We start from the raw sequence: 14,201 nt of genomic DNA, 5'->3' as shown, positions 1-14,201 counted from the left end.
GAGCTGTGAGGGAAAATGGCGCCAGTGTGCTGAGGAGATAGGCTCCGCCCCCTTCTCGGCTGCCTTATCTCCCATTTTTCTGTGTATTCTGGCAGGGGTTAAATTCATCCATATAGCCCAGGAGCTATATGTGATGCATTTTTTGCCATCCAAGGTGTTTTTATTGCGTCTCAGGGCGCCCCCCCCCCAGCGCCCTGCACCCTCAGTGACCGGAGTGTGAAGTGTGCTGAGAGCAATGGCGCACAGCTGCAGTGCTGTGCGCTACCTTGTTGAAGACAGGACGTCTTCTGCCGCCGATTTTCCGGACCTCTTCTGTCTTCTGGCTCTGTAAGGGGGCCGGCGGCGCGGCTCTGGGACCTATCCATGGCTGGGCCTGTGATCGGTCCCTCTGGAGCTAATGTCCAGTAGCCTAAGAAGCCCAATCCACTCTGCACGCAGGTGAGTTCGCTTCTTCTCCCCTTAGTCCCTCGATGCAGTGAGCCTGTTGCCAGCAGGTCTCACTGAACATAAAAAACCTAAAACTAAACTTTTCACTAAGCAGCTCAGGAGAGCCACCTAGTGTGCACCCTTCTCGTTCGGGCACAAAAATCTAACTGAGGCTTGGAGTAGGGTCATAGGGGGAGGAGCCAGTGCACACCAGGTAGTTCTAAAGCTTTACTTTTGTGCCCAGTCTCCTGCGGAGCCGCTATTCCCCATGGCCCTTACGGAGTCCCCAGCATCCACTAGGACGTCAGAGAAATACACTTTACCATGGAGCCGCTGCGGCCGCTATACTTAATACACACTCTGCGTACTCTTTACGCTGTTAGCGTAAAGAGTCCCGTACTGTGTACGGACTTTGCGCACAAACGCCACGCTGACGGTACAAAGTACACACAACGCGTACACACCCAGAGATACACCGCAAACCCTTAACAGCTATGCAATGCGATAATAATACACTTTAAACCTTAGCAGGGAAAGGAAGACACGACACCAGTTTGCTATTTAAGATGCTGGGTTCCGACACCACAGAGTATTATTACTGAAAGGGGGTTACAATATATATATATTACAATACAATATAACAGAATAATGGCTAGTCAATGGTACATACGTGATTGGATTTGCCGCGCTACCCAGTCTGGTCCTCAGTCATCTGATAGATAACTTTGTGAGTCTTGTGTCTGACCAGGCCTGCAGCAGGCTCTCTTTATACAATTCTTCCAAAACCTAACACAATGGATACTGTAATCTCTTTGTCCATTGGACACAGGGATGGTCATTTACAGTACAGGAGAGGTCATAGGTCGGTTTGAATGGTTGGCGATGTCTGTTCCAACTGCTCTTGTGGGTGGTCTCCTCTGGATTCCCGCCGCATAATGTACAGTAAATACAGTTTATTTCTCTATTCTGCTCCTGCATATAACTATTCGCAGGAACATGCGTTCTTCTGCAGACCAACACCGGAATGTTACCCTTAAAATACCCTACAGCTGGATACCAAACACCACCTTATAACCTTAGTCTATCCTCTCCTATCCTGTAAAGGTGAATCCCTTTGTTCTGAAACCATTTAAACTGCTGTTACTTTCTGATGTGGTGCAGAGAGGCTATGGGTATATTGTTCACTATTTGGATTAAATATGTAATGTGTTTTGATAGCTTTCCATGCGTTCACAAACTCTACCGTAAATACCCATACCACGCGCTAATGTGCAGGACCGCAGGAGCGACCATGCGCAAATTGCGGATATGTGCACGCACGGCAGAATAAGTACGCGCACGGTGGCTATCTGTGTGTAGTTTGTACTTGATGTGTGTACTGCAATATCTTTCAACTTTGACACATGGGACCTCTTTCAGTGCGTGGATCGGGTTTTTCGGTTTGTTTTTTTGCCAAGTACATGGATTACACAGAGGACAGAGCTACACTGGATTGTGTGAGTATAATTTTATTTACAGGTACCCCATGGATTCTACTTGGAGAAGTGGACCGAGCCTTGTGTGAACATAGGTAAGTATGTGTGTATGTAGGTGTGCATGTATGTAATAAAGTTTTACTGTGACGGTGTGTGTTGTTGTTGTTTTTTGAGTATTTTATTTGTAGTAGAACTACAGGTACCAGCGGGCCCGTTTTTCCACCGCATGGTACTTGTGGTTCTCCAGGTACCAGCTTGCTACAAAAAACAATATTCTTTTTTTTTTACACTATGGCTATCAGCCCATCTGCAGCCCTTGGATGGGGGGGGGGCAGCCTTGGGCTTCACCCCTGGCCCTTGGGTGGCTGGAGGGGGGGACCCCTTGATTTAAGGGGTTCCCACTCCTCCAGGGTACCCCGGTCAGGGGTGACTAATTAGTGATTTAATGCCAGGGCCGCAGGGACCAAGATAAAAGTGTCCCCCGGCTGTGGCATTATGACTCTGAATAGTGGAGCCCGGTGCTGGTTCAAAAAATACGGGGGACCCCTACGCTTTTTGTCCCCCGTATTTTTTGCACCAGGACCAGGCGCAGAGCCCGGTGCTGGTTGTTTAATTATGGGGAACCCCTGTCAATTTTTCCCCCATATTTTTACAATCAGGACCGGCTCAAAGAGCCCGAGGCTGGTTATGCTTAGGAGGGGGGACCCCACGCAATTTTTTTTTCAGTTTTTACAGTAAACAGACCCTTTCCCATAGATAACCATGCACAGATCTCACTGATCCGTGCATGATTATCCAAACTCACCTGGAAAAAGCAGGTCTATTTTTTTGCTACTTTTTTTAATGAATCGCAAAAAAATATACCCGCACTTGAGCATTCAGAGACTAACACCCAAATACGAATGAATAGTGAATACCCGTGTTGTATGAAATAACAGCCGCGTTTGACCGATGGTCTATTCATTTGTATTTCTGAACTTTGCCGTTAAAACCATTACGAATAGCCCAAACACTGCTGAGATTTGTGATTAGCGAATTCCCGTGTTGGGACTTAGAAAAAAAAAACACAAATCGGACAAACTCGGATTATTATTAAATATAGGCCCAGGAGACGGGGGAGCAGCGGGGAGAGCAGGGACCCAGCGGCAGCGTCCACCCGGCTCCAGCAAGTGGCGTCCCGCTTGCTGGAGCCAGGTGGACGCTGCCGTGAGCCTCCGCTGCTGCAGCCACTGCTCTCCCGTCTCCTCCCCTGTCCGCTGCTCTCTCCTTCCCCCGGCGCCAGAGACATCTCCTCACCTCCGGCGCCGCTGCCCCCTCACGCCGTTGACCGCTGCCCCCTCACCCCCGGCGCCGCTGACCACTCCCCCCTCACCCCCGGCGCCGCTGACAGCTCCCTCTGCCGCTGCTGTCAGCGCACCCGCATCGCTGACAGCAGCAGCAGGTCAGGAAACAGGGAACGGCCAAATCCAACAGTCGGATTTGGACGCTTTTTTGAATAGGGGTTGTCGGGTCCATTCCGACGACTGCATGTCGGAATGGACCCGACTCTTATTGAATGTACCCCGTAGGGTAAAAAAAGATGTTTTCCCCATACACAAAGTTTGAAAAGACTGTGGGACCAGATTAAAAAAATAGGATTTTAATACCTACCGGTAAATCCTTTTCTCTTAGTCCGTAGAGGATGCTGGGGTCACATCAAGAACTATGGGGTATAGATGGGATCCGCAGGAGACATGGGCACTTTAAGACTTTCAAAGGGTGTGAACTGGCTCCTCCCTCTATGCCCCTCCTCCAGACCCCAGTTATAGGAAGTGTGCCCAGGGAGCCGGACATTTCGAGGAAAAGGATTTATTGTTAAACTAAGGTGAGATACATACCAGCTCACACCTCAAGCACGCCGTACAACATGGCATTCAACGTAACGCAAGTCAATGGCATGAACAACGTCAGCAACAGGCTTACTAATAATGTAACACAACATGTGTTGAAACGTAACAAAAAACTGAAGATACAGTACGCACTGGGACGGGCACCTAGCATCCTCTACGGACTAAGAGAAAAGGATTTACCGGTAGGTATTAAAATCCTAATTTCTCATACGTCCTAGAGGATGCTGGGGTCACATCAAGAACCATGGGGTTATACCAAAGCTCTTGAATAGGGCGGAGAGTGTGGATGACTCTGCAGCACCGATTGACCAAACATGAGGTCCTCATCAGCCAGCGTATCAAACTTCTAGAACTTCGCAAAGGTGTGTGAACCCGACGAAGTAGCCGCTCTGCAAAGTTGTAATGCCGAGACCCCCGGGCAGCCACCCAGGACAAGCCTACCTTTCTGGTAGAATGGGCCTTCACCGATTTCGGTAATGGCAATCCCGCCGTAGAATGAGCATGCTGAATCGTATGACAGATCCAGCGCGCAATAGTCTGCTTGGAAGCAGGAGCCCCAATCTTGTTGTGAGCATACAGGACAAACAGAGTCTCCGTTTTCCTAAACTGAGCCGTTCTGGCGACATATATTTTCAAAGCTCGGACTACATCGAGAAACTTCGATTCCAGCAAGACGTCAGTAGCCTTTGGCACCACAATAGGTTGGTTCAAGTGGAACGACGAAACCACTTTCGGCAGAAATTGCTGACGAGTCCTCAACTCTGCTCTATCTTCATGGAAGATCAAATAAGGGCTCTTGTGAGACAAGGCCGCTAATTCAGACACCCGCCTTGCGGATGCCAAGGCCAACAGCATGACCACTTTCCAAGTGAGGAATTTCAACTCTACCTTCTGTAAAGGTTCAAACCAATGAGATTGAAGGAATTGCAACACCACGTTAAGATCCCACGGTGCCACTGGGGGCACAAAGGGAGGTTGGATGTACAACACGCCTTTCACAAAAGTCTGAACTTCTGGAAGGGAGGCCAATTGTTTTTGGAAGAAAACTGATAAGGCTGAAATTTGTACTTTAATTGAGCCCAACTTTAGGCCTGCATCCACACCAGCTTGTAGAAAATGGAGAAAACATCCTAACTGAAATTCTTCCGTAGGAGCCTTCCTGGATTCACACCAAGACACGTATTTTCTCCAAATACGCTGGTAATGTTTAGACGTTACTACTTTCCTGGCCTGAATAAGAGTGGGGATGACTTCCTTGGGAATACCCTTTCGGGCTAGGATCCGGCGTTCAACCGCCAAACGAAGTCGCGGTAAGTCTTGAAACATGCACGGCCCCTGCTGTAACAGATCCTCCCTCAGAGGAAGAGGCCAGGGATCTCCTATAAGTAATTCCTGAAGATCTGGATACCAAGCCCTCCTTGGCCAGTCTGGAACAATGAGGATCGCTTGAACCTTTGTTCTTCTTATGATCTTTAGCGGAGGAAACACCCACGGTGTCACTAGGGCGTCCACTACTATTGCTTGAGGGTCTCTCGACCTGGAACAATATCTCTGAAGTTTCTTGTTGAGGCGAGACGCCATCATGTCTATTTGAGGAATTCCCCAAAGACTTGTCACTTCTGCATAGACCTCTTGATGAAGTCCCCACTCTCCCGGGTGGAGGTCGTGCCTGCTGAGGAAGTCTGCTTCCCAGTTGTCCACTCCTGGAATGAAGATCGCTGACAGAGTGCTTGTATGCCTTTCCGCCGAGCAGAGAACCTTTGTGGCCTCTGCCATTGCCGCTCTGCTCTTTGTTCCGCCCTGGCGGTTTATGTACGCTACTGCTGTTATGTTGTCCAACTGAATCAAGACGGGCCGATTGCGAAGATGTTCCGCTTGCAGAAGGCAGTTGTAAATGGCCCTTAACTCCAGAATGTTTATGTGTAGACAAATTTCCTGGCTTGACCATCTTCCCTGGAAGCTTTCCCCCTGTGTGACTGCCCCCCAGCCTTGGAGACTCGCATCCGTGGTCACTAAGATCCAGTCCTGGATCCCGAACCTGCGTCCCTCTAGGAGGTGAGAGCTCTGCAGCCACTGACAGGAGTGAGATTCTAGTCTTGGAAGACAGGATTATCCTTCGGTGCATGTGCAGATGGGACCCGGACCACTTGTCCAACAGGTGCCACTGAAACACTCTGGCATGGAATCTGCCAAACTGAATGGCCTCGTAGGCCGCCACCATCTTCCCCAGCAACCAAGTGCATTGATAGATCGATACTTTTGCTGGTTTCAGAATTTTTTGACCAGGTTCTGAATTTCCAGAGCCTTTTCCACTGGAAGAAAAACTCTCTGTAATTCTGTGTCCAGAATCATTCCCAAAAACGACAGCCATCTCGTCGGAACCAACTGTGATTTTGGCAAGTTTAGGAGCCAACCATGTTGCTGCAGAATTGTCAGGGAAAGCGTAATGTTCTGCAGTAATTGGTCCCTGGATCTCGCCCAAGTACGGGATAATTGTGACTCCTTGCTTACGCAGGAGAACCATCATTTCGGCCATTACTTTGGTGAAAATCCTCGGAGCCGTGGACAGACCAAACGGCAACGTCTGAAATTGGTAATGACAATCCTGAATTGCAAACCTCAGGTAAGCCTGATGTGGAGGATAAATGGGAACATGTAAGTAGGCATCCTTTATGTCTACCGACACCATAAAATCCCCCTCCTCCAGACTGGAGATCACTGCCCGGAGAGATTCCATCTTGAATTTCAATTTTCTTAGGTAGAAATTTAGGAATTTGAGGTTCAGGATTGGTCTGACTGAGCCGTCTGGCTTCGGGACCACGAACAGGCTCGAATAAAAGCCTTCTCCCTGTTGCGACGGGGGAACCCTGACAATGACTTGATTGTGACACAATTTTTGTATTGCGGCGCATACCACTTCCCTGTGCGGAAGAGAAGCTGGTAAGGCCGATTTGAAAAATCGGTGAGGGGGAACGTCTTGAAACTCCAGTTTGTACCCCTGGGACACTATTTCTAAAACCCATGGGTCCAGGGCCGAACGAGCCCAAAACTGACTGAAGAGCTTGAGACGTGCCCCCACCGGTGCGGACTCCCGCAGAGGAGCCCCAGCGTCATGTGGTGGGATTTGGCAGAAGCCGGGGAGGACTTCTGCTCCTGGGAACCGGCCACAGCCAGTGATCGTTTACCTTTTCCCTTTCCTCTAGCAGCAAGGATGGAAGACCCTCGGCCTTTTCTATATTTATTGGGCCGAAAAGGATTGCATCTGATAGTGGTGTGCTTTCTTTTGTGGTGGAGGCACATAAGGTAAAAATGATGACTTACCCGCGGTAGCCGTAGATACCAAATCAGCGAGGCCGTCACCAAACAATACACCACCTTTATACGGTAGAGACTCCATAGCTTTCTTAGAGTCAGCATCAGCATTCCATTGATGAATCCACAATGGTCTCCTAGCTGAGACTGCCATGGCATTGGCCCTTGATCCCAAGAGGCCAATATCCCTCGCAGCTTCCTTTAGGTAGACTGCAGCGTCCCTGATATAACCTAGTGTCAAAAGAATGCTATCCCTATCCAGGGCATCTATTTCAGATGACAAGTTATCTGCCCATTTTTCGATAGCGCTACTCACACACGCAGATGCAATGGCTGGTCTGAGTAGCGTACCCGTGGTGACATAAATGGATTTCAATGTATTTTCCTGCCTACAATCCGCAGGATCCTTTAGGGCTGCCGTGTCAGGGGACGGAAGAGCCACCTTTTTGGACAGCCGTGATAGAGCTTTGTCCACAATGGGGGGGTGGCTCCCATTTTTCCCTATCCCCAGAGGGAAACGGATACGCCACTTGAATCCTTTTGGGAATCAGAAACTTTTTGTCAGGATTTTCCCAAACCTTTTCACAAAGCGTGTTCAGTTCATGAGAGGGAGGAAACGTTACCTCAGGTTTCTTTCCTTTATACATACAGACCCTAGTATCAGGAACAGTAGGGTCCTCAGTGATATGTAATACGTATTTTATTGCCACAATCATGTACTGAATGCTCTTTGCCAGTTTTGGATCTAATCTGGCATCACTACAGTCGACACTTGAGCCAGTGTCCGTATCCGTGTCTGCCAGCTGGGCAAATTAACTTTTTTGTGACCCCGAGGGGGTCTGGAGTTGTAACAACACATCCTCTACAGATTTTTTCCATGCCTGGTTCTGAGACTCAGATTTATCCAATCTCTTATTTATCAGAGCCACATTAGCATTCAAAGCACCCAAAACATTCACCCAATCAGGTGTCGGCGGTGCCGACAGGGTCACTCCCACAGCCGTTTGTGTCCCTAACATAGTCTCCTCCTGGGAAGAGCACTCCGCCTCAGACATGCCAACACACGTGCACCCAACACACACAGACACACTGGGCCTATAGGGGACAGACCCACAGTAAAGCCTGTCAGAGGGACACAGAGGGAGTTATTGCCAGCTCACACCCCAGCGCTCAATCCCGGTCTGAAACACCACTGAAAATGCCCCGGACCTGCAGCGATTTTATAATTAACATATAATGCACCAAAATAACTGTGCCCCCCAACCCCGTTTTTCACCCTGATACTTATGCAGCAGTGTGAGGAAGGACCAGCGTCTCTGCAGCCTTGTGTAGAGAAAATGGCACCGGGCTGTGTGCTGTGAGGGCTAAGCTCCGCCCCCGTAATGGCGCGCTTCAGATCCACTCTTTTCAAATAAATTTTTATACTGGCAGGGGTCCGGACAGTGCCCTGGCACTATGTCCGCTCTTGCCAGTTACTTACAGAGGTCATATATGCTGCCCAGGGCGCCCCCCACCCTGCAGTGCCGCTGTGTGTGGGAGCATGGCGCGCAGCGTGCGAGCGCTGCGGTACCTCAGAAGCCGTCACTGAAGTCTTCTTTTCTTCTTCTACTCACCTGTCTTCTAGCTCTGCAAGGGGGGTGACGGCGGGCTCTGGGAAAGAGCATCTAGGCATACCTAGCGATCAGACCCTCAGGAGCTAATGGTGTCCTGTAACCAAAGAAGCAGAGCCTTTAAACTCACAGAAGTAGGTCTGACTTCTCTCCCCAAAGTCCCACGAAGCAGGGAGACTGTTGCCAGCAGTTCTCCCTGAAAATAAAAAAACCTAACATAAGTCTTTTTCAGAGAAACTCAGTAGAGCTCCTCAGAGTGTATCCAGTCTCACTGGGCACAGATTCTAAACCGGGGTCTGGAGGAGGGGCATAGAGGGAGGAGCCAGTTCACACCCTTTGAAAGTCTCAAAGTGCCCATGTCTCCTGCGGATCCCGTCTATACCCCATGGTTCTTGATGTGACCCAGCATCCTCTAGGATGTATGAGAAATACATAGGGGTAGTTGTATGATACCGGCACATATTATGCAGGAATGGCTCTTCCCGCTACACCGGGAACCACTAGCGTTGAGATGCATTAACAAATCAGCTGCCAGAGAGGGGAGTCAACACCCACTATGCATTAGCATTGTGCTGATGTAAATTCTCCCTTGGGCATCCAGGAGCCACCACAGCCAGGGACAGTGCTGTCCCTACTGTGGTGTATGGGCAACAACACCTACAGCTGTCGTGTCGATATTGATAGCTGCAGGCGTCGGCATGTCATACACTGCCCTGCATATCAGCGTGCTATCTTGTAGATACTATGCCAGTATGGGTATGCACCCGTTATGTAGCACACACCACCACAGTCATAAATGGAGAAGCAGTATCAGTACATATTCCGCTTCTCCCCCATAACGAAGGGTCATACATCTACCCCCCAGTGTCCTTCAGTGACCACAAATTATTTTCCAATATCTATCCTCTTATAGTGTGTACACAACACCTAATACAGTGTATGTGACGCTCCAAATAAGAGATACGTGTGATACATACACACGGGTGCTCCCAAGCAAGCACAGAGCTGCCCTGTAAGTGTGGTGAGGATACGTGGCACGCTGGCAGCACATGGGGAGGTTGCAGTTCCCAACTTGGATGTGCAGAACGTCTGCCCTGAGGGTAGATGCTACCTGCCCTGAGACTTGCAGGTCCAAACAAAAAGCACTCAGCACCTATCTCAAGTGCTGCTGAGTATAATGTGATGTTGATGATGAGCTCCACCATGTGCTGCTAGCGGAACTAGCGCGGTTTTCTATCTAAGACCAATCAAATGTGGAATAACAAAATACCGCGTGCATTTGACTTTGTGATGACGCATGTGATTGGGCGAGCTTGACGCCGGAAGCGACACCATCGCACGGTGCCGGAAGTGTCTCTCTCTCCCATCCTGTGAGCGCTGCGGCTGCCGGTTACTGTGTGCGGGACAGTGATCATGTCTTACGAGGACTATGATGTGAGTCCGCGCACGTAGTGCTGCTGCTGTGTGTAGAATAGAGCTCGCATACATTGCCTGCGTGTAATGGGGAATAGTACATATCACATGGGGGCTGTGTGTAGTCTACCCAGAGTGGCCGTGCTCCCTGTGCTGTGCCTGTATAGCCTGATGTCTAATGCTGTTACTCCTTTCTCTGCAGACCCCTTATGATCCATACAGTTACCAAGCGGAGTTTGACGGGCACACAGGTAGGTGTACTGTACCATCGCCCCGGGTGTGACCAGTATGGGACACACTTTTATATAATTATTGGGGTTTTCACATTATATCAGTGGTTATCAAATTGTGTGCCTAGGGTGCCGCGGGACACTTGCAGGAGTGTCCTGGGTTGGTGGTTCAGGTCCAATGAAAATTATTTACGGTCAATGTAATAGACGAAACCAGTGGTTGTGGCATCCAATCATAAAGTATGTGGACAAACAGAAGTGAATCCTGTCCCTCACCACATAACTGAACCTAAGGGTGACATGTAAACACATTTTACTTAATTTCATATTTTATTCTGTATATCTTAATAAGAAACTTGTCATAGGAGAGCCGTGAAAAAAATTCTGATACCCTAGGGCGGTCCTCACTAACAGTCCTGATTTTAGTGGGGTTCCGGTCTGAAGGTCGACCACTATAGGTCAACATGGATGGAAGGTCGACAGGGTTTCTAGGTCGACATGCTAGGTTGACAGGTCAAAAGGTCAACATGAGTTTTTCACATTTTATCTTTTTTTTTAACTTTTTCATACTTAACGATCCACGTGGACTACAATTGGAATGGTAATCTGTGCCAAGCGAGGCACCTTGCCCGAAGCACGGCGAGCGAAGCGACACGGTGCACTAATTGGGGTTCCTGGACACTTTACGAAGAAAACAACAACAAAAAAACAAACCCTCATGCCGACCTAGAGATCTGTTGACCTAGAAACCCTGTCGACCTTCCATCCATGTCGACCTAGTGACTGTCAACCTATAGTGGTCGACCTAAACATTGTCGACCTAGATACTGTCGACTTGATGATCCACACCCGTTTTAGTGATGTCCAGGCTTGAACACAGGTGACTTAATTTGTACCTCAGTTATTTTGATTTAACCATCTGTGCTAAAGCCTGGATATCACTAAAACCTGCACTGTTGGTATGCCTTGAGGACTGCTGTTGGGAATGCCTGCCCTAGGGCATAGGTCTGCAAACTCGGTCCTCATTACCCCACACAGTGCATGTTTTGCAGGTGTCCTAGCAGAATCACAAGTGAAATAATTAACTCCACCTGTGGACCTTTTAAAATGTGTCTGTGAGTAATTAATATACCTGTGCACCTGCTGGGTTACCTGCAAAACATGCACTGTGTGGGGTAATGAGGACCGAGTTTGCAGACCTATGCCCTAGGGTGCAGTGACTCGAGTTTGTGAACCACTGCATTACATCCACCATATCAATTTAAAATGCTATGTACAGACATGACGGCAGAAATATTGGAGGTACACTAGCAGCCACAGCACTAGCTCCAATGGTGACAGCTGTGCGTATATTGTTACCCTGATAACCCTTTTAACATCTAAAGATAGTGTTGCAGGCTGCAATAAAGTTTAAAGTACGTAGTGTTCAAAGGTGTTGTAACAAATGTGCACACCACTTAAGATGGCATCAATACCAAAAAGGGAAAGAGAAAACTTTTATATTTTTACTGTGAAACTTTTGAAGTTTTTTTTGGTGTAGTATCCAGTCCATAAAAAATTAAAAAAGACGACAACAATAGTGTAATATAGTAACAAACTTTCATAAGTTAATAAATTGCACACATAGGGTGAGATTCAAATGATATATCACGCCCAATTTCCTTTCTAAAATGATCTCCGTTATCGCGCATATTGCGCCCATAGTAATCAGGTTTACTGTGTAAAGGGTTGGGTGCCTTGCTACTACGGGGGTAGCAAGCTGAAATAATGATACAACGTCCCTGAGGGCAGAAACGGAACAAGTGTGGAAAGGGGTGAAAAGAATTGAATCCCGCCCATAGACTCTCTACCAGCTTTTTCGTGGTATATTTGAGTGCTCAGAACAGCAGTCACACTTTGTCCATAATTGATCTTCCTCTAAATTTCCTTGGAATAAAGTGGAAGAACTGTACAGTGCATTATCTGTACAGGTGATATTTAATGACACACACACAATTACAAACATCAACGTTCTTGATCAGAGTAAACACTTGAACCATACTATAGCAGGTAAATGAAGGAAGCAATGGTATAGAGTGAAGAGGTTCTGGATCCTATTTTCTTTAATCCTTGAAAAGTTCTGCAGTAGTTGGTTAGGAAACCTCCTACTTAAGTCATGGGTAATAAAGTCTAATGGCATTTCAAGCAACTAATGAGGTTTTTCTTCCAGTTTCGGTGCACCCAGAAGTATAGAACATAAGCATCAACATAAAACATCTCTAGTTACAAAAATTCTTATTAATAATGTTTGGAATGTCATTTGTTAAGACTAAATTGGTCATAGAGTTTGCATTAGTGTAATAGGGAAATAAGGGTGTAAGCTTCACCTGGGCAAAGATTAATCATCCTGAATCTATTTCTAATATTAAATGTCTTAAACATGGAAACAATACAATAAATAGTGTTTACTTGATGTCAGGTTGTTTGTGGACTTAACAAATCTGAGTTTACAGCCTATACATTCACTAGGAAATAGTGTTATAGGCACTTTATGGTTAATATTTAAGGCCTCCACTAGGTTTAGTTAGCTGGTTTATTTTTCGTATGTAGGCCTTTTATGTTTTATTTACTTTTATTGAATTAGCCAGTCCATGCTGACAAAATAATATTCCCATTACTCTGAGATTACTGTTCCTATGAAAGGGAAATAATTGGCTTTCTTAAGCTTTATTTGTTATGTTGACTTTGTTGCAGCTTCCTTGTAGACAGTTGTTTGTTGTTTGTTCTGAAGATAATATGATCAGATATGCTTCACTGGTAATCATCACATGGGGACGCAACACTAGGGACTAAATGTCTGAAACTGTGGCCTTCACCTGGAAATTTAAAGTGACCATAATAAGTGCACACTGCGATATGTTTTACACTTCATATTATTGCTGCCTTAAAGTTCCAGACCAAAGCAATCACTTCGTAAATTTAGACTTAAGTGCCTCTTTCAAGTAGCTGCCAGGATGTGACTGCACATCGATGAGTTCCCAATAAGGTTGAGGCATCCTCTGGTGTGTAATACAGGTGATAAATACACCCCAGCCAGTGTTAAGAGTGGGCTCTGTTAATAACTAGGTTTCGTGTGCTCATCGCTCTCAGAAGGCAGTATATGGTGTAGTTTGGTATACAATAAGGTAGTGTCTGCACTGCACTCAGAATGCAGTACTTAGGGGGTTATTTAGAGTTGTTAGCAATTGGGCAACATCATGTTGCACTGCAGGTGGGGCAGATGTAACACGTGTAGAGAGAGTTAGATTTGGGTGGGTTACATTGCATGGTAAATACTGACTGCTTTATTTTTACACTGCAATTTAGATTTCAGATTGAACACACCCCACCCAAATCTAACTTTCTTTGCACACTGCAGTGCACATGGGGGATAATTGCGATCAGTTTCACAGGCATGCGGTGTGACGCCCAGCACAGGGCTAAAAAACCCCCTACAAACACACACACTACGCCCCCCCCTTCCTCGCCGCACAGGTACAAAAGCATCGCACGGTGGCTTGCTTTTGTACCTGATGAGTATCTCCCTGCCAGCACAGCTCCTGTGCGCTGGCAGGCAGCTACTCACAGCGTCCCGGGTCGCAGCGGTTGCGTGTGACGTCACGCAGCCACCGTGGTCCGGATACGCCCCAGTTGTCCGGACCGGGCCCTGCCAACAGCGTTCTAACGTCGTTGGCACGCCCCCTCCCGCCCTGCGATTGCCTCTGCCTGTCAATTAGGCAAAGATGATTGCACCAGTGAGATGCTGATGAATTCTCACTGGGCTCCTGGGGTGCGCGTGCCCACTCCACAAAGTAATTGCCGCTGCAG

General features: G+C 47.6%; 1 protein-coding gene across 1 annotated transcript in view; it reads left to right on the top strand.

Annotated features, from left to right (window-relative positions):
• Window positions 1-10,026: 10,026 nt before the first annotated feature.
• The window catches only part of EIF3L (eukaryotic translation initiation factor 3 subunit L), a 47,800-nt gene continuing 43,625 nt past the window's right edge, over window positions 10,027-14,201 (top strand). Inside the window, exons 1-2 of the mRNA XM_063940567.1 lie at window positions 10,027-10,146; window positions 10,328-10,376. Coding sequence (XP_063796637.1) covers window positions 10,126-10,146; window positions 10,328-10,376 — 70 coding nt within the window. The 5' untranslated portion in view covers window positions 10,027-10,125. The remainder of the gene's footprint in view (window positions 10,147-10,327; window positions 10,377-14,201) is intronic.

This window comes from Pseudophryne corroboree, chromosome 9 (genome assembly GCF_028390025.1).
Source record: "Pseudophryne corroboree isolate aPseCor3 chromosome 9, aPseCor3.hap2, whole genome shotgun sequence".
In the NCBI taxonomy this organism is placed as follows: Eukaryota; Metazoa; Chordata; class Amphibia; order Anura; family Myobatrachidae; genus Pseudophryne; species Pseudophryne corroboree.
Note: the sequence above shows the minus strand (reverse complement) of the source record. Positions and strands in the feature narration are given on the sequence as shown.